A 20,680-nucleotide genomic window follows, 5' to 3' on the forward strand; every position below is an offset into this window, starting at 1 on the left:
CACTATGGAAATCAGTATGGAGATTTCTTGGAAAATTGGGAATGGAAGTCACCATTTGACCCAGCTATTCCTCTCCTCGATCTATACCCAAAGGACTTAAAAACAGCATACTACAGGGCCACAGCCACTTCAATGTCTATAGCAGCACAATTCACAATAGCTAAGTTGTGGAACCAACCTAAATGCCCTTCAATAGATGAATGGATACAAAGAAATGTGGCATATATATATACAGTGGAACATCACTCAGCAATAACAGAGAATAATATCATGGCATTTGCAGGTAAATGGATGGAGTTAGAGAAGATAATGCTAAGTGAAGTTAGCCAATCCCCCCAAAAACAAAGGCTGAATGTTTTCTGTGATATAAAGAGGCTGATTCATTGTGGGTCAGGGAGAGGGAGCATGGGAGGAATAGACGAACTCTAGATATGGCAGAGAGGTTGGAGGGGAAGGGAAGGGACATGGGATAATTCATGATGGTTGAATGTGATGATTATTTATGATCCAAAGTACATGTATGAAGACACAAATTGGTGTGAATATACTATGTATACAACCAGAGATATGAAAAATAGTGCTCTATATGTGTAATAAGGATTGTAATGCATTCTGCTGTCATATATAAATAAAAAATAAATTAATTAAAAAGTAAAATTTTACACTGGGCAAACAAATGGTCTTCCAAGTCATATTAAAGTGAATGAATTTTTTAAATACAAAAAAAAAAAGGCAGGGGAACTCCAAAGCTGCTTGCTCACCTCACATCACCCCCTCTTAGCTTGAAGAAGCCAGAGTTGTCATCGACCCTTTTTCTTACAGGAAGATTAGGAGGGGGAAATAAAGCCAGAATTAGATAGGCAGTCAGTATAGATAGGTAAATTGAGTCAGGTCAGATCAAGGAGGCCAATTTTGATTTAGTCCAGAAAGTTGGAGACTGTCCTCTGAGGGAGGACAGAGTCCTTCCTCCACCCTTTCTAAGATTTGAAAGGGACACATAAGACAAGGGGGAATAATGAACCCAGTCTAATTCCATTTTAAGATTGGGAGTCATCTCGTCACAAAATCATGAAAAGTACTAAAATTTCTATTTGGCCTGACCATAATTTGATGTTTTAAGTACTTGCTTGGGATTCTTGCCCAAACTTTGAACTTACCAGTGCCCTGCTCTCCTTGACCAGATAACAACCCTCCCTGAAATACCAGCTGCTCCTCATTAATTTTGATGTTGAAAAATTAATGAGGAGCAGCTGGTACTTTAGGGAGTTACTTCTGAGTCTGCTCCCTATCTTTAGATGTTAAACAATGTAGATCATAAACCTGCTCTCTGCCCTTGTATTATGCTTGCCATAACCCTGTTAACTGTAAGTTCCCAAGACCCACCCCACTCTTCTAACTTTTTGAGCTATAAAAACTTCCCTGTAATCAGACCAGCCTTTGTTCTCTGACCCTGTTTTTCCAGGCCAGCTCTTGTGTACACAAGCTTGCTTTAATTTGGTTTAAATTACAATTTTTTCCCCTTTCAATTTACCATTGCTTTTCTCTCCACAGAAAGGCATAAACTCTCCATATGGCTTCCAGTGATGATCAGATTTGTATCCCCATGTTACAAAGAAACACTGATGACCTGCCTGGGATGACTTCTAGTGCCCTGAAGACATCTACTGAGGGGACTGTGTTGAGTTTTCATGACATCTGCTATCGAGTAAAAGTGAAGCATGGCTTTCTACCTCGTCAGAGTAAAGAAGAGTTAGAAATTCTATCAGATATCAAGTACGTTCATGGACTTTTTAAATGGCCCCTTTATTGATCTATAATGAACTTCCAGGATTTTTTTTTCCTGTTACATATAAACTGTTATGAACTTTTGTGTATACATTTTGTAGATATGTTGACATATGCCTTTATTTCTTTTGACTAACCTAGGACATAAATGATTAGATCACTTGTTTATGTATATGTTTAGCTTTGAAAAGACTTTACATGCTATTTTTAAAAATTATTTTGCCATGTGCATTGAGTTTTCTTTGAGAGTTGTATAATTAATGTGTTATTTATTTTTCCCCACATAATGTATCATTTAGTTTTCCCTGTGTATTGGATTAAGTGGATGTGGCTGTGTGATTTATTGCTTTTTGATTGTAACGATATAATTGTAAGCTTTGAGCTTTAGTTTTCTAACTATTAAACAGAGGATTTGCTGGTGTACCTTTTGAGTCAGACACTTTTTAGGTACTTGTGCATTTTATACCCTTTATATTCTAGTAGTAAGGAGGTTGAAATTACATATGTTGTGATAGTATTTTGCTTTGCAAATAGAACTGTCTTTTTAACTTTTTTGATGGGGGAGTTACTGAGAATTGAATCCAGAGGCAGTTTACCACTCAATTATATCCCCAGTTCTTTTTGACTTTTGAGAAAGGGTCTCACTAAGTTGCTAAGGCTAGGCTCAAACTGACAATCCTGCTGCCTCAGACTTCTGCAATACAGGTGTGTGTGGTCACCCCAATGACAAATAGACTTGCTTTAAATGAATAACTTATTTATACAACTTCACAGGCTATAGCAATTTAATTAATGCTTTCTCTCCATAAGAGTATCTGGTAGAAAATATTTAAACATAAAAGAACTATTATGCAGTTGTTATGCAGTTGAAGTGTAAAGTGATGATACTCTGGGATACAAAAATGCAGTTAAATCTATTTTAAAGTCACCCAGTAATTACAGTTTTCATTCTTTTTATCCAGCAACAAATTTAGAATTTAGAACATGGTATTGAAGTGTGAGCTAGAGTGGGAGGGAAATAAGTGTTTCTGTAGAATCTACTCACTACCAGGTACCTCTGTGACTTCACAGATGTTGCCTATTAGGAGTGTCAACATTTTTCTGATTTCTTTTTCTTTCTTTCTTTCTTTCTTTCTTTCTTTCTTTCTTTCTTTCTATTCTAATTTGTTATATATGACAGCATAATGCATTATAATTCATATTACACATCTAAAACACAATTTATCTCTGGTTGAACACAAAGTAGAGTCACACCATTCGTGTCTTCATACATGTACTTAGGGTAATGATGTCTATCTCATTCCACCATCTTTTCTATCCCTATGTTCCCTCCCTTCTCCTCCCACCCCTTTGCTCTATCTAGAGTTCATCTAATTCTCCCATGCTCCCCGCTATCCCAACCCCATTGTGAATCAGCATCCTTATATTACAGAAAACATTCGGCATTTGGTTTTTTTGGAATTGGCTAACTTCACCTACCATTATATTCTCCAACTCCATCCATTTACCTGCAAATGCCATGATTTTATTCTATTTTAATGCTGACTAATATTTCATTGTGTATATATACCACAGTTTCTTTATCCATTAATCTACTGAAGGGTATCTAGGTTGGTTCCACAGTTGAGCTATTATGAATTGTGCTGCTACAAACATTGATGTAGCTGTGTCCCTATAGTATGCTGTTTTTAAGACTGAACCTGTGTTTTCTTTCTCTGGTGACAGGAAGTGAATTTGGGTTTGTTTAGACAGTATAGACCATGTGGTTTTGTTTGTTTGCTCATTTATTGTTTAGTGGGGAAAATAATTGCTCCTAGTCAAAGCAAGCATCTTTTTGAATTTTCCTGACTTTCCAAGGCTGGGGAGTGCTTATAAAGGAATCCTTTGACCTGGTATGGCTGCAGACATATGTGAAATCAGATGTTTATCTTGTTTTCTTGGATATTTTGTGTAACACTATGGTCTTTTCTGTTAATAGCAGCCAACTTCCTTCAGAGTATAAGGGAGTAACAAAATAAGGTAGAATTTTTGTGAGAGTGATCAGAATGTAAGAGTTGAATGGATTGAAGTCAGGGGTTCTATGCTCAAAATTTGGAATAATTTTAATTCTTTCTCTATGCAGTACATCTGCTATCTTGCTTCTTTCTTGGCATTTCTTTCTTGTGTTGGTTAAACAATCCTGAATAGGAGAATAAGGAGAGGAATGGTGGATGGCAGGCTTTAATCCTTTGCTACACAATTAGATAGAATTGACTTAGGGAAAGCTGGTGAGCTTTTTGTGAAACATAACAATCAAGAAAATGTTGGTTCTTTCATATTTTGTACTGAAATAGGTAGAAGGTAATATGATTTTAATATGTGCAGGTTAAATAGATGTAAAATGTAAACTGTACTCTTTTTGCTTATTTCTTTATATTTTCTGCTTCTTTCTTTCTTTTTTTTTTTTTTTTTTTGTGCTAGGGATTGAACTCAATGCAAGAGCTGTACCACTGAACCATACTCCCTATTCCTCTGGCTTGTTATTTCTGGCTAATGTTTCTTCTGCTCAAAGCTTCACATATTTATGGCTGAATGGTGTGCCTCTCAGCAAAGGTTTTATGCTTTACTAGCCTCATATAAGTGCACTCAACTTTTTAAAATATATTTTTTAGTGTTGATAGACCTTTATTTTATTCATTCATTTATATATGGTGCTGAGAATTGAACCCAGTGCCTCACATATGTGAGGCAAGCACTCTTCTACTGAGCTAAAACCTCAGCCCCTCAACTTTTGGGATTCTTTCAATTTTCATAGTTTAAATAACATCTAGGATTGTCGTTCATGCTTGCTCACATTTCTCATTAAGGTATCCATCAGACGGGATATCTAGTTTGGGGCTGCTATATTTAAAATCTTTCTCCTCTGTGCTGGCTTCAGATAAATAGAAAGGTTGTGTGAAATGCTGCTCTTATATTGTATTTTTGATAATGTTTGATAGTCCCATTAGCATACAAAGTGGTTCCAAAAAGGTTGTTGAGCATCTTGATGTTCCTTTGTATTTTTGTTTTTCCTAACCTCTTGAAAAAAAAGAAGATAAACAAAATTTGACCAGGAGAAATGATAAGTAATTTTACTATCTTATGAAAAATTTTTCCCTTATGCTTAGTTTGTCTCTTGAGCTTTCCCTCACCAAGATGTATGAAATAGTTATCCGTTTTAGTAGATATGTACGTATCCTATAATTTTGAGGGAAATTCATTATGTTCTTTGAAATATTTTCGAATTAATAATTAAAAATAGATATAATTTTGAACATAAACCTGCATAAGAATAAACCTTTTACACAGATTTGCTTTGCACGTTGCACTCCAATCACTAATTTCTATCTATCGTTATTACTGATCTTTGAAACTCTTTTAGTGTACTTATCTCCCTAATGTGATGCTTTGTTATCCTCAACTCCTTCAGAATTACTTTCCAGAAGGGATCCTTTCCTGAATAATCACCCAGTTGTGGTCTGGCCGAAACAGAGGACATATGTAGCCTCAGAATGAAGGCAGGAATGGTTCTAAGGGCCTTTTATCACCCTGATTCTCACATAGGTGACTGACCACCACATCATTTCTCTTCTGTCTTGTCCAATGTAGTATTTTCTAGTCCTAACCCACTACAGGTGATATCCAAATTGGTCTCCAGATCATGTTGCCATCTGCCAAACTTCACCATAATGTCACTACTTTCTTCTTCATTCTTAATTATTATGAAGGGAGATGCTCTGACATTATTCCAAAATATTGTTTTTTTTTTAAATTCTACTAACCAGCTTCAGCCCCCATTGATAACTCCTGTCTAAATCAGCAATAATTATTGTTGCTAAAGCATGATTTTTTAAAATTTTAATCATTTCATAGTTTGGATTTTTCCAATGGGAAAAGCTTCATTAATCATCTCTTCTTTCATTTCCTGTATTGACTCATGGGTTTGTATTTCATTCAAAAACATTCAGTGTAGTACTTCATGATTGTCACTTATTTTGATACCATATTGTTCCAGATTTTTTTCAGGAAAGGTCCGTGGGAGACTTTTGATGGTGGATTCCTAACTTCCTCATTATTTTCAGTTGTTCTGACACTCTTCAGTATTTCTTGGCACAGAAAGGAGTACATGTACACATACATCTGTTACTTTGTACACATACATCTGTTACTTTGTTCACAAATGCCTCCTGTGTAGACATGGACATAGTTCTGGACAGGAGGGGCAAGAGGAGCTGTGTGTGGGGGACAGTCACTTCCACTGTACCCTGGTGGTTTATTGATCTATATTTTTCTCTAGCTATCAGTGTAAATGAAAACCCATAACTTTTTCTTAATACACTAATTCTATTCTAACACTCAAATTCTTTCACATTTTCATGTTGGTAAAAACAAAGTGAAAATTTGCTCTCTTTATTTTTAATATGTTTACTGATATGTTCAATTTTCTTTTTTAAAATATTATTTTTGTTGTAGTTGGACACAATTCCCTTTTATTATTAATTTATTTTTATGTGGTGCAAAGGATTGAACCTAGGGCCTCACAAGTGCTAGGCGAGCACTCTGAGCCACAACCCCAGCCCCATTGTTCAATTTTCTTAATCCCTAATATAAGCATCTGCCCAGCCTCCAATGGTCTCATCACTTCCTCCCACCTTTGCTGTGCTCCTGGGTCCTGGAAGTTGTTGCACCTCTATCCAGAACATCTATCTTCTTTCTACTAAGGAAGGAAAGAAAAAGGGAAGTCCAATAGAAAATATTGACATATTATTTAAACATGAAATAACAAAGAGGAATGTAACTAAGTTTTCTTTTCAGGCATAATATGCCTATATTCTTCTCTCCCTGCCCCTCCTTCTCCTCTTCCTTCCCCTCCTCCTCCTCCTCCTCCTTTCCTTCTCCTCTCTTTCTCCTTCTCCTCCTTATCTCCTTCTCCGTCTCCTCTTCTTTCGCAGTGGATAGAATCCAGAGACACTGTATTATTAAACTACATACTCAGTTCCTTTTATTTTTTATTTTGAGACAGAGTCTTGCTAAGTTGGTGCAGCTGGGATCCTCCTGCCTCAGCTTCCTGAGTCACTGGGATTATAGGTGTGCACAACACCCAGCTCAGAATATTTCTATTTCAATCTACTCATTGATTTTTGTTTTCTATTGACAATATTTTTTTTGTTTCTTTAAAGTAGTCTCTTTATAAAAATGTAGGTTTCTTTATTTGACAAAATTTGCCTACTATTTGCCTGGCATGGGGCAAAATGGTCAGTGCTCCAAGTAGATCCTCTATTCTCAGACACCTTGTTTTCTAAAGGCGGATTCAGAATGTTGGATTATTCTCAGTTTGTTGTTTGGCTGTGATGGAAGGATTGAAAGACACAACGGAATCCCTAAACCCGAATTAGAGGGCTGGGCACATGGAGCTTAAGAGAGTAAAGACGTGCATGTGTATGTAGGGAGAGTGGCCATACTCCAAGAATGGCATTGACAACTTTTGTCCATAAGCAAAGAATTGACCATTATCCACTAAAATTTAATAGATGTGATAGGAATCCCTCAATAAAGTTTCATTTCATATATTCAGTGTGCAGCACATAATGTGGGAGGGAAGGAAATGGAACTGGTAACAGAATGGCACAGTTCTCGTTGGCAAGGTTTTATGGTGTAAGGAGAAGGAGGATCACAGCACACAAATGCTGTAAAGCAATAAATTAGAGAGCAGAATGGCTTGTAGGGGTGATGGACAGGCGGCGGGGAAAGAGAGACTAGGTAATAGTGGACCATAGACTAGAACATGGGCCAACACTCTCCTCCTGTAAAGGGCCACATGGTAAATACTTTCATTTTTATGGTCACATGACAGCAATGAAAATAAACTGTGTTGGTAGCATGAAAGCAGCTTTAGACAGTACTCAAAGCAATGAGGATGGCTCTGTCCCAACCTACTCTTTGTGAAATTACAGAAGTGGTGGTCAGATATAGTGTGCTGATCCCTAGACAAGGATGTGAAATTCAGGACAGCTAAGGCTTTGGTTTTGCATTTGTTTATCTGGTTTGTTTGGATTTTTGTTGTGTTGTTGTTTGTTTTTTGTTCTCTTCTCCAATGTCCTAAGTGTGTATTGTCTGTACATAGTAGAATATAAATATTATGTTGAATGAATGGGGGTTGAATTAGACCCTGCTCCATATTGCAATTCATTGAGGATTGTAAATTTTTTCACCTATAAAATCCTAGCATTTATTATCAAAGCAACCAAACTTAGGAGTTGTAAGTTCATTTTTTTTAACATATTCATGTTCAATTTCTGGTTAAGTCATTCAGAATTTCTTGGTCTTTATCTGAGTAAGTATCTTAAAAACCTGGAAAGATTTTCTGACAGTGAAGACTTAGTGAATAACATTTTTTATTGTTATTTTATAAGAAATTAGTAGGTAGCTATTATTAAAGAAGATGTATTAAGAGATATAGGTAAATGCACTTGGAGAGGTTATATAATTATTGGAATTTTTTGAGGGGGGTGGTAGAAATTTAATCCCAGACCTCATGCACGCTGAGCACTCACTCTTCCACTGATCTAAACCCACAGACCTACCCAATTATTAGTGTATCTTTATAGTAGATGAAAATGTCAACAAAATAATAACAATTTTCTATGTTAAGGCTGGCTCTGGGTTAACCCAATTCACACTTTTCCTCATGTTTCAGTGAGAGATACATCAGTTAATGAGCAAAGTGAAAAGTACATTTTGCCTTAATTAACCCCTGGCAGCCATAGTATAATTGTGACAGGTCAGGTAGCACAGGCAGTGAATGTTGAGATCCTCTTGGGTGTAAGCACTCTGAGACAGTTGTGCTGGGAAGTTCTTCAATGTTACAATTGTGTAATTGTAAGATTGATCTCTGTGAGAATCATTATGTGAGAACAATTGCAGTCAGTTGTGAGCATACACTTGGAATAGATACCATTTTCTCTGGGAATACATCTTGACCTCCTTACCAATGTTATAGAAAGACTGTGTAGACATTGAGGTTCTGAAAGGACTCTGTTTCATCATCTCTGTATCCCGTGGAAGCTCAGCCCTTAAACTTCCTTTCTGCAGTTCATTCTATTTAGCACTGTACATCTTACTTTTAAGATAAAATTCAAGCTATTTGCCTTCTGGGCTCTCAGCCTGGTCATACCTTTTCTACCTTCCTACTCTAGCCAAATGTTCTACCCTCACACATGCTCTTATTTGTGAAACAACTGGTGTCTCATCCAACTTGTACATCCTTAAAAATGTTCCCTACTGGAGGGATGTCTCCTAATTCTAAACTGAGCATTTTCCAGTCCACTTCTGGACCCATAACAAGGAAGGAAGTGATCCGTCTTGAGGATGTGTTTCCTTTCCTAGTTTGTACATTTTTCCTTGAGTGTATGAACAGGTGATGGCTTCTTATCCTCTGGAGTGCTTCATTCTACCCTTTGTATTTCTACTTCAGATGTCTATTTGATTTTGTTAGTAAGACCACTTCTACTGGTGGTGGTAAGTTAACTGAATCCATGGTTAGTTAACTGTTTCTACAGTGACTAGGTAGCAAGAGGGTGATTGGAAGATACAGTGAAGCATTTCTCAGGCTGTTACATACCTGACCCTGTGTTAACAGTAACAAGAGTAAGAGATGGGTCAAAAGAATCTTACTTGAGCTGGGGTTGTGACTCAGTGGTAGAGTGATTGGAGTGATTGCCTAGCATGTGTAAGGCCCTGGGTTCGATTCTCAGCACCACATATAAATAAATGAATAAAATAAAGTCCATCAACATCTAAAAAATATTTTTTTAAAATTTTTAAAAGAATCTTACTTACTTCAAGGAATCGGGACATTATAGATATAATCTTCAAAAAGGAATAAATGAAAGGAAGTTAGAGGGGTCTGAGCCATTCTCCTGGGTTCTGACTAGTGGTTCATATCCTATGTATACTAGCCTTATATTACTCAACTATTTTTTTCTCTTTAAGAGTTGGTGGCCAGGTGCGGTGGTGCATGCCTATAATCCCAGGGACTCAGGAGTTTAAGGCAGGAGGATTGCGAGTTCAAAGCCAGCCTCGGTAATAGTGAGGCACTAAGCAACTCAGTGAGACCCTGTATCTAAATAAAATGCAAAAGAGGCGGGACCTGGGGATATAACCCAATGGTAGAATGCTCCTGAGATCAATTCCCGGTATCCCCCCACCAAAAAAAAAAAAGAAAGAAAGAAAAGAAAGAGTTGTGCTTCTTTTCTGTCCACAGTTTCATTAACTTTCATTGAAAATATTCAATGCAGAGTCTAATTGAATATAACTTCTTTTAAAGTAGAACAATAAATTTGTAATTTTTTTTCTTACAGTGGGATCATGAAACCTGGCCTCAATGCTATCATGGGACCTACAGGTGGAGGCAAATCTTCGTGAGTATAACAGAAAATAAAAGTCAGCCATTTTTATGCAGGTTCAGTGTGCTTTTTAAATTTTATGTTTAGTGCCTTATAGTTGTACATAATAGTGGGATTCATTTTGACATATTCATACAAGTGTATACCATAGTCTTCTCCATTTCAATCTCTTAGTACTTTCCTCTTCCCTCACCTCCTTTCTCCTCATCTTCTTCCTCTACACTATTGATCTTCCTTCTTCCTTCTATTTATTTAATTATTTTAACTAAATGGAGTATAGCCGTATATGAAATTGGAATGCATTTTGATGTATTCATACATACACATGGCATAATTTATTAAACTTCATTTCCCAGTTCTTCCACTTTCCTTTCCCTCCTCCATCTTCATTGGTCTCCTAATTCTACTCTACTAATCTCCCTTCTATTTTCATGAGATCTCTTTTTAAATTTTTTTTTTTACCTTTCTAGGCTTTGCATATGAGAGAAAACATTTGACCCTTGACTTTCTGAATTTGGCTTAGTTCACTTAGCATGAGGTCTGGTTCATTTACCAGAGTTGAGTAGAACTCCCTCCATTTATCTATTGATGAGCACCTAGGCTGGTTTCATAACTGGTTAATGTGAATTGTATATGGCTATCATATACCTGTGTTTGCTTGTATCACTGTAGTATGCTGGTTTTAGTTCTTTTGAATAAATACCACTGAATGGGATAGCTAGGTCATATGGTAGTTCCTTTTCAGTCTTTGAGGAATTTTCATACAGCTTTTCAAAGTGTTTGTAATAGTTTTTAGTCCCACAAATAATGTGTAAGTACCTCTTTCTCCACAACCTTTCCAGCAATTATCATCATTTGTATTCTTAATGATTGCCATATTAACTGGGATGAGATGAAATCTCAGTGTTTTGATTTGCATCTCTCTGATTGTTCAGGGTGTTGAATGTTTTTGTGTGTGTGTGTGTTTGTTGGTCATTTGTATTTTTTTCTTCTGAGAGATGTCTCTTTAGATCTTTCACCCATTTATTGAGAGGTTGATTAGTTTTTTGTGCGGCAAGATTTTTATAGATTTTTTTGTATTATTAATTTTCTATCAAAGAGTGGTTGGCAATGATTTTCTCCCACTCAATAGGATTTCTCTTTACTCTCTAGATTATTTTGTTTACTGTGCAGAGCTTTTTAATTTAACACTATCCCACTTACTGATTCTTGGTCTCATTTCTTGAGCTTTGGGAGACTTGTTAAGGAAGTCGGTGTCTGAGTCAATGGGTTGGAGTGTGGCCACCATATTTTCTTCTTGCTCTTGTTGTTTAGGATTTCTTCAGCTATTTTGGGTCTTTTGTTCTTTCATATAAAATTTAGGATAGTTTTTTCCCATTTTTGTGAAAAATGTTATTGGTATTCTGATGAAGATTGCACTGAATCTGTAGATTACTTTTGGTAATATAGCCATTTTTTCTGTTTTAAAATTTGTTCTAATTAGTTATACATGACAGTAGAATGCATTTTGACCCATCATACATAAATGAGGTATAACTTCTCATTCTTTTGGTTGTATAATATAGAGTTATACTGGTTGTGTAATCATATATGCACATAGGGTAATAATTTCCAATTCATTTCTACTATCATTCCTATAATATGGCCATTTTGAGGATATTGATTCTACCTACCCATGAATATGGTAGGTCGTTTCATCTTCTAGTATCTTCTTCATTCTCTTTCTCCAATATTTTATAATTTTCATTATAGAAGTCTTTCACCAGTTTAGTTTGATTTTTTTCTTAAGTTTTTATTTGTTTGTTTGTTTGGGAGTTATTTTGAATGGAGTGGTTTTCTTGATTTATTTATCTGAAAATTCATTATTGAGTATAAAAAAGCTATCTTTTAAGGTTGATCTTGTATCCCACTACTTTGCTGAATTAATTTATCAGATCTAGAAATCATCTGGTAGTGTTTTTTGGATCCTATAGGGTTAGAATCATGTCATCAGCAAACGGAGAAAGTTTGAGTTCTTTTCCTATTTGTAGCCCTTGAATTATATTCTCTTGCCTGATTGCTCTGGTCAGTTTCAAGAACTTTGTTGAATAGGAATGGTGAGAATGGACATCCTTGTCTTGTTCCTGATTTTAGAGGAAATGCTTTGTTTTCTTCTGTTTAGTATGATGTTGGCTTTGTGTTTGTCATAGGAAGCCTTTATGATGTTTAGATAAGTTCCTTCTGTTCCTAGTTTCTCTGTGTTTTTAATACAAATGGATGATAGGTAATGGATTTTGTCTGACCTTTTTTCTGCACTTATTTTTGTATTTGATTCTTTTTATGTGCTGAATTACATTTTTGGCTTATGTATATTCAATCAACCTTGATTTCCTAGGATAAAATCAACTTGATCATGGTGTACAATCTTCTTAATCTGTTTTTGAATGTGGTTTGTTAACATTTTATTAATGGTTTTTGCATCTGTGGTATTGGTCTCTAGTTTTCTTTCCTTGATGAGTCTATCTGTTTTGACATCAAGGTGATACTGTCTTTATAGAATAAATTTAGCAGTGTTCCCTTCCTTTTTATTTCATGGAATAATTTAAGGGGTATTAGTATTAGTTCTTCTTTAAAGATCTGGTGAAACTCAGCTGAGAATCCATCTGGTCCTGGGCTTTTCTTTTTGGAGGGCTTTTTATTATGGCTTTAACCTCATTGCTGTTTGCAATCTCATTGCTATATTGTTCTTTTGAGGTTTTCTATATCCTCTTGGTTCAATTTGAGTAGGTCATATGGGTCTAGAAAGTTGTCAATATCTTTTAGATTCTATAATTTATTGTTATATGTGTTTTCAATTGTCCCTAATGATTTTCTGGATTTCATCAATTTCTGTGATGAATATCCTTTTCATGTCAAATTTTGTTGTTTTCTGTCTTCTCTCTCATTTTTTTGGTTAGTTTGACTAGGGGTTTATTGATATTATTTATATTTTCAAGGCACCAACTCTATGTTGCTTTGATTCTTTGTAGTTTTTTATCTGCCATTTTAATTTCAGCGCTGATGATAATTATTTTCTGTCTTCTTCTCTTATTGGGATTAGTTTGTTTCTGCTTTTCTATGGTATTGAGATGCAGCATTTGCTGTTTATTTGGAATCTTTCTTTTTTAAAAAAAAACGTGGTCACATATAGCTATAAACTTTCCTCTTAGTATCACCTTCATGGTGTCTGATTTTCGGTATTATATTGATGTTTTCATTTGATTCTAGGAATTTATAAATGTTTCCTTTCATTTTTTTTTGTCCATTCCTTGTTAAAAAGAATATCGGTCAATTTTCATGTGTTTATGTTGTTTTCATAAATTTTCTTATTGTTGATTTCTAATATCAATTCATTATGATCTGATAAGATGCATAGGGTAGTTTGTATGTTTTTGTTGTTGTTGTTTGTGTTTGCTAAGACTTGCTTTAGCTTCTAAAATACATTCTATTTTGGAAAATATTCCATGAGATATTGAAAAGAAATTGTATTCAGTCTTGTTGAGTGAAATATTCTATAGATGACTATTAGGTCCAATTGGTTTATACAATCATTTAGGACAGAATTGTCTTTATTGATTTTATATCTGCATGACCTGTTGCATGTTGAGAGGTATGTGTTGAAATACCAAGTATTATTTTTTAAAAATATTTATTTTTTAGTTGTAGTTGGACACAATATCTTTATTTTATTTATTTATATGTGGTGCTGAGCTCAAACCCAGGGCCTCACACATGCTAGAGGAGCACTTTACTGCTGAGCCACAACCCTAGCCCCGAAATACCAAGTATTATTACACTGGTGTCTATCTGGTATTAAAGTCAAGAAGTGTTTCTTTTTTTATGTAATTAAGTACACCAACATTTGGGGCATGAATATTACTATCATATCTTCTTTTTGGATTGTTCTCTTTAGTTTTATATAGTGGATTTCTGCGTAGGTTCACTCTCATCCAGCAAGGAGGCCCATGAAACAGGGTACAGGAGAGTGTGGCTGCAGAGTTGCTTTTCAAGACCTCTGGAGACCTAGCAGGAAGCAGGTCTGATTTTATTGCACAGTTACCATGTACATATACTCAGGCAGTAGCTAAGCAGAGTACAGGCAGCCACCAATACAATTTCTTGCCTGTCCTTGCAGCAACCAATCCAGGAGTGGGCTGTGGAGCAAGCGTAATGACTCAAGCCCAGGGCTGTGCCTGGGGTAAGTGGTTTGCCACTCATGCGCCTAGCCCAAGGGGAGTGCTTTGCCACTCAGATACCCTTAGTGTATGCCATGCATGCAGTACTCCATGCACTTGTCCCCAAATATTTTCATGTCTTGTGATTTTTTTTTATTTTTTAGTACATTATACTTATAGTAATAGCCAGGTTCATTCTGACATATTCATAAATGCATATACTAAAGTTTTCTCCATTCCAATCTCTAGTACTACTTCTTCCTTCCCCACCTCCCTTCCTCTGATCCCCTTTCTCTCCTCTCTTGATCTCCCTTCTGTTTATTTTATTTGTAAATTTATGCCTAATAATCATAAATAAAGTTATAAATCATTGTGGCCTCACCATAAATTCGCCTAGTACAATTTGGTCAACTTCATTTCCCATTCCCCTTTCCCTTTCCTCCTCCCTCCCCTTTGGTCTCCTGCTTCTACTCTCCTGATCTCACTTCTATTTTCATGAGATCTTCTTTTTAAATTTATTTTTCTTCTCTAGCTTCTGCACATGAGAGAAAGCATTTCATCTTTGTCTTTCTGAGTTTCACTTATTTTGTTAAGGATGGGCTCACTCCATTTACCAGCAAATGATGTGATTTCTTCCTATTAATTTTTTGCTTAAAGTATGATTTGTCAGATACAAGAATAGTTATTCCTGCTTGTTTTCAGACTCTGCTTGCATCAGATATCTTTTTCCATTCTTTCACTTTCAGTCTATAGATACCTTTGCCTATAAAAGTCTCTTGGAAACAGTGTATGATTGGGTCTTGTTTTTAAAATACAATCTGCCCACATGTGTCTTTTAATTGGAGAATTGAAACCATTTATAGTCAGAGTTATTATGGAAAGATGTTAATTCTAGTAATTTTGTTTGTTTAATAGATTACATTTGTTCTTTCTTTTCATTTGCTTAATTGCTTTTCTGGAGAGCTACGACTATTTGAGAGCTCTGGGGTTTGTTTTTGAGATTCTTTTTGTGTAGTATTTAACTATTTTCTGTAATTCAGGTTTAGTGATCATAAATTATTTTACTTTATCATTATCACAGAAAGTTTTAATTTCTGCTTAAATTCTTCATGATAGCATTGCTGGGTATAGCAATCTTAGCTGACAATTATTTTCTTTTATAAAAATTTTATTTATGTTTTTTTTTTTAAACTGGAGATTGAACCCAGGGCCTCACCCATGCCAGGCAAGTACTCTATCACTAAGCCACATTCCCTACCCTCCTTACTTAAGTTTGAATTGAGAAGGTTGAAGTGAGTGAAGTTTTTTGAGTCTTCTTTTTGGAATTTTTTTTTCTTTTTTTTTTTCTGTAGGAAAAATGTCCGAGTGTGGAATCTGATGTCTCCTTCTAGTCATTCTTACTTAGTCATTTGTTTGATGTTTTTGTCTCCTCTATTCTATGTGTCAAACTATTTTTGAAGCTTGAGTGTTGTTGATTTGTGCATGAGGGAAGGTACACTGTCACTTTGCTGAGGTGTGGGTGTTATTCAACTGCAGAGTGTCTACCTTTCAACTTGTAGTATACTCCTCACTTCCCAGCCCCTCTCTGAAAAAATGGAAAACAAGCAGCAGCAATCATAGTGATCAATATACAGCATTAGAATAAGTTCCTGGTGCCTGCCATGGTATTAATATACCATTAATTCCCAAAAAAAGAGGAATGACAGAGTCAGCATTTAATAAAACCAATAACAATAAGCAGTCATGTATTACAACTAGTATATGAGTATACAACAGGTGCCAGCTGTGCCCCTCCCAGTGATGAAAACTGCAGAAATATGAATGATGGGGGTAGTAATTATGTAAATTAATCATTCATTTTTATTAATTTTATTTTTTTACACAAATGGAGCACAACTTTTCATTTCTCTGGTTTACATGATGTAGAGTCACACCACTTGTGCAATCATACCAAGACATAGGAGTAATAATGTCTATCTCATCTCACCATCTCCCACACACACACTCTTTCCCCTCTGCTTCCCCTCCTCTACTCAATCCAAAGTTCCTCCCATCCCAGCAACATCCACTTATCAGAAAACATTTGGCCTTTTGGTTTTTGGGGACTGGCTTATTTCATGTCGCATGATATTCTCTAACGCTATCTATTTACCAGCAAATGCTATGATTTTATTCTCTTTTAATGCTGAATAGTATTCTGTTGTATATATATACCACCATTTTTTATCCATTCATCTACTGAAGGGTATCTAGGTTGTTTCCACAATTTAGCTATTGTGAATTGACCTGCTACAAGCATTGAGGTGGCTGTATTACTATAATATGCTGATTTTAAGTCCTTTGAGTATAGACCCAGGAGTGAGATAGCTGGGACAAATTGTGGTTCCATTCCAAATTTTCTAAAGATTCTCCATACTGCTTTCCAAAGTGGTTGTACAATTTTGCAATCCCACCAGCAATTAATCAGTGTACTTTTTTTCCCCACATCCTTGTCACTTATATTGCTTGAATTATTGATAACTGCCATTCTGACTGAAGTGAGAAATCTTTGAGTGGTTTTGATTTGCATTTCTCAAATTGCTAGAGATGTTGAACATTTTTCATACATTTGTTGATAAATTGTACATCTTCTTCTGTGAAGTGTCTACTCATTTCCTTAGCCCATTTATTAATTGGGTTATTTGTGATTCTGGTGTTAAGTTTTTTGAGTTCTTTATATATCCTGAAGATTAGTGCTTTATCTGGATGTGTGTGTAGTAAAATTTGCTCCCACTCTGCAGGCTCTCTCTTCACTTTATTGTTTACCTTGCTGAGAAGAAGCTTTTTAGTTTGAGTCCATCCCATTTATTGATTCTTAATTTTATTTCTTGTGCTTTAAGAGTCTTATTAAGGAAATCACGTTCTAAGCCACCATGGTGAAAATTTGTGACTGCTTTTTCTTCTATTGGGTGCAGAGTCTCTGGTCTAATTCCTAGGTCATTGATACACATTGAGTTGAGTTTTGAGCAGGGTGAGATATAGAGGTTTAACTTCATTGTGCTGCATATGGATTTCCAATTTTCAAAGCACCATTTGTTGAAGAGGCTATCACTTCTCCAAAATATGTTTTTGGCACCTTTGTCTAGTATGAGATAACTGATTTATGTGGGCTTGTCTCCATGTCCTCTATTCTGTATCATTAATCTACATTCCTGTTTTGGTGCCAATACCATGCCATTTTTGTTACTATAGCTCTGTATTATAGTTTGATATTGTTATGCCCCCCACTTCACTTTTTTTGCTAAGGATTGCTTTGGCTATTCTGAGTCTCTAATTTTTCCAAATGAATTTTATGATTGCTTTTTCTATTTTTAGGAGGAATGTCATTGGGATTTTGATTGGAATTACATTAAATCTGTATAATGCTTTTGGTACAGTGGTCACTTTGACAATATTAATTCTGCTTATCCAAGAACATAACAGATCTTTCCATCTTCTAAGGTCTTCTTTACTTTCTTTCTTTAGTGTTCTATAGTTTTTATTATAGAGATTTTTCACCTCATTGTTAGATTGATTCACTTCTATTTTTTTTGAGGCTATTTTATGGGGTAGTTTTTCTAATATCTCTTTCAGAGGATTTGTCACTGATGGACAGAAATGCATTTGATTTATGGGTGTTGATTTTATATCCTGCTACTTTGATGAATTTATTTATAAGTTCTAGAAGTTTACTGGTGGATTTTTTGAATCTACTAAGTATAGAATCATGTCATCAACATAAAATTGTGATAGTTTTAGTTCTTCTTTTTGCTTTCATATTCCTTTAATTTTTTTCATCTGTCTAATTACCCTCTCTAGAGTTTCAAGGATTATGTTAAATAGAAGTGGTGAAAGAGGGCATCCCTGTCTTGTTCCAGTTTTTAGAAAAAAATGCATTATGGTTTTCTCCATTTAGAATGAAGTTGGCATTGGGCTTAGCATAAATAGCTTTTACAATATTGAGATATGTTCCTATTATCCCTAGTTCTTCTAGTGTTTTGAACATAAAGGGGTGCTGCATTTTGTTGAATGCTTTTTCTGGATCTATTGAGATGATCATGTGATTTTATCTTTAAGTCTATTGATATGGTGAATTGCATTTATTGATTTCTGAATGTTGAACCAACCTTGCATCCCTGGGTTGAGCCCCTCTTGATTGTGGTGTCCTATCTTTCAAATATGTTATTATATTCGATTTGCTAGAATTTTATTGAGAATTTTTGCATCTATGTTCATTAGAGTTATTGGTCTAAAGTTTTCTTTCCTTGATGTTTCTTTGTCTGGTTTTAGTGTTAGGGTGATATTCACCTCACAGAATGAGTTTGGAAGGAATCCCTCTTTTTCTAGTTTATGGAATAATTTGAGGAGTATTGGTATTAATTCTTCTTTGAAAATCTTGTAGAACTCAGCTGTGAATCCTGATCCTGGGCTTTTCTTTGTTGATAGGCTTTTAATGGCATCTTCTTAGAATTTATCTGATTAGCTTGTGTATATCATCCTGATTCAGTTTGCATAGATCATATGATGCTAGAAATTTGCCAATGTTTTCAATATTTTCTATTTTATTGGATTACAAATTTTCAAAATAATTTCTGATTTTCTTCTGTATTTCTATAGTTTCCAGTGTGATATTTCCTTTTTCATCACAGATATTAGTAATTTTTCTCTCTCCTTCTCTTCATTAGCATGGCTAAGGATTTATTGATTTTATTTATTTTTTCAAAGAACAAACTTTTCATTTTGTCAATTTTTTTGTTTCTTTTGTCTTAATTTCATTCATTTCAGCTCTGATTTTTATTATTCCCTGTCTTCTGCTACGTTGGGTATTGATTATTTTTCTTTTCCTAGGACTTTTAGATGTAATGTTAGGTCATTTATTTGTTGACTTTTTCTTCTTTTAAGGAATGAACTTAATGCAATGAACTTTCCTCTTAGAACTGCTCTCATGGTGTCCCAGAGATTTTGATATGTCATATCAGTGTTCTCATTTACCTCTAAGAATTTTTAAATCTCCACTCTGATGTCTTCTGCTATCCATTGTTCATTCAATAGCATTTTATTTAATCTCCAAGTGTTGGAGTAGCTTCTATTATTTATTTTAGCATTGACTTCCAATTTCATTCCATTATGATGTGATAGAATGCAGGGTTGTACCTCTATTTTTTGTATTTGCTGAGAGTCACTTTGTGGCATATGTGCTCTATTTTAGAGAAGGATCCATGTGCTGCTGAGAAGAAAATGTATTCACTCATTGATGGATGAAATATTCTATATATTTCTGTTAAGTCTAAATTATTGATTGTATTATTGAGTTCTATAGTTTCTTTGTTTAGTTTTTTATTTAGAAGATCTATCCAGTGGTGAAAGAGGTAGTGTAAAGTCACTCAGTATTATTGTATTGTTTTCTATTTGATTCTTGAAATTGAGAGGGGTTTGTTTGATGAATGTAGATGCTTCATTGTTTGGGGCATATATGTTAACAATTGTTAGTTCTTATTGATGTATGGTTCCCTTAAGCTGTATGAAATGTCCTTTATCCCTTCAGACTAACTTTGGCCTAAAGTCTCCTTTAGCTGATATGAGGATGGAAACCCCTATTTGTTTCCACAGTGCTTGTGAGTGTTGTGTTTTTCCCCAACCTTTCACCTTCAGTCCATGGATGTCTTTTCCTGTGAGATGAGTCTCTTGAAGGCAGTATATTGTTGGTTCTTTTGTAAAACCCAATCTGCCAGTCTGTATATTTTCATTGATAAATTTAGGCCATTAACATTCAGAGTTATTATTGAGACATGTATTTCTGGTCATTTTGGTTTATTTTTGGTTTTTAACTTGATGTGGTTCATACTTTAATTGGTTTTTCCTTTAGTGTAGTTGCTCCCTTTGCTGATTTTCATTGTTATTTTTCATTTCCTCCTCCTGGAATATTTTGCTGAGGTTGTTTTGTAATGCAGGCTTTCTAGTTGGAAATTCTTTAAACTTTTGTTCAACATGGAAGATTTTTATTTTGTCATCAAATCTAAAGCTTAATTTTTGCTGTATATAAGATTTTTGGTTGGCATCTATTTTCTTTCAGAGCTTGGTATATGTGGTTCCAGGATCTCCTAGCTTTAATGGTCTGTATTGAAAAATCTACTGAGATCTGAATTGGTCTCCCTCTATGTGGATTCTGATTCCTTTCTCTTGCAGCCTTTAAAATTCTCTCCTTATTCTGTATGCTAGGCATTTTCATTATAATGTGCCTTGGTGTGGCTCTGTTTTGTT

General features: G+C 35.1%; 1 protein-coding gene across 4 annotated transcripts in view; it reads left to right on the plus strand.

Moving 5' to 3' along the window:
* The first annotated feature begins 1,570 nt into the window (after positions 1-1,570).
* Positions 1,571-20,680, plus strand: part of LOC113175390 (broad substrate specificity ATP-binding cassette transporter ABCG2-like) — a 53,838-nt gene continuing 34,728 nt past the window's right edge. For all 4 annotated transcript variants that reach the window (XM_077803468.1, XM_077803469.1, XM_077803470.1 and 1 more), the window contains exons 1-2: positions 1,571-1,773; positions 10,164-10,223. In XM_077803468.1, the coding sequence (XP_077659594.1) occupies positions 1,571-1,773; positions 10,164-10,223 (263 nt within the window). The remainder of the gene's footprint in view (positions 1,774-10,163; positions 10,224-20,680) is intronic.

Source organism: Urocitellus parryii, chromosome 10 (assembly GCF_045843805.1).
Source record: "Urocitellus parryii isolate mUroPar1 chromosome 10, mUroPar1.hap1, whole genome shotgun sequence".
NCBI classification, from domain to species: domain Eukaryota; kingdom Metazoa; phylum Chordata; class Mammalia; order Rodentia; family Sciuridae; genus Urocitellus; species Urocitellus parryii.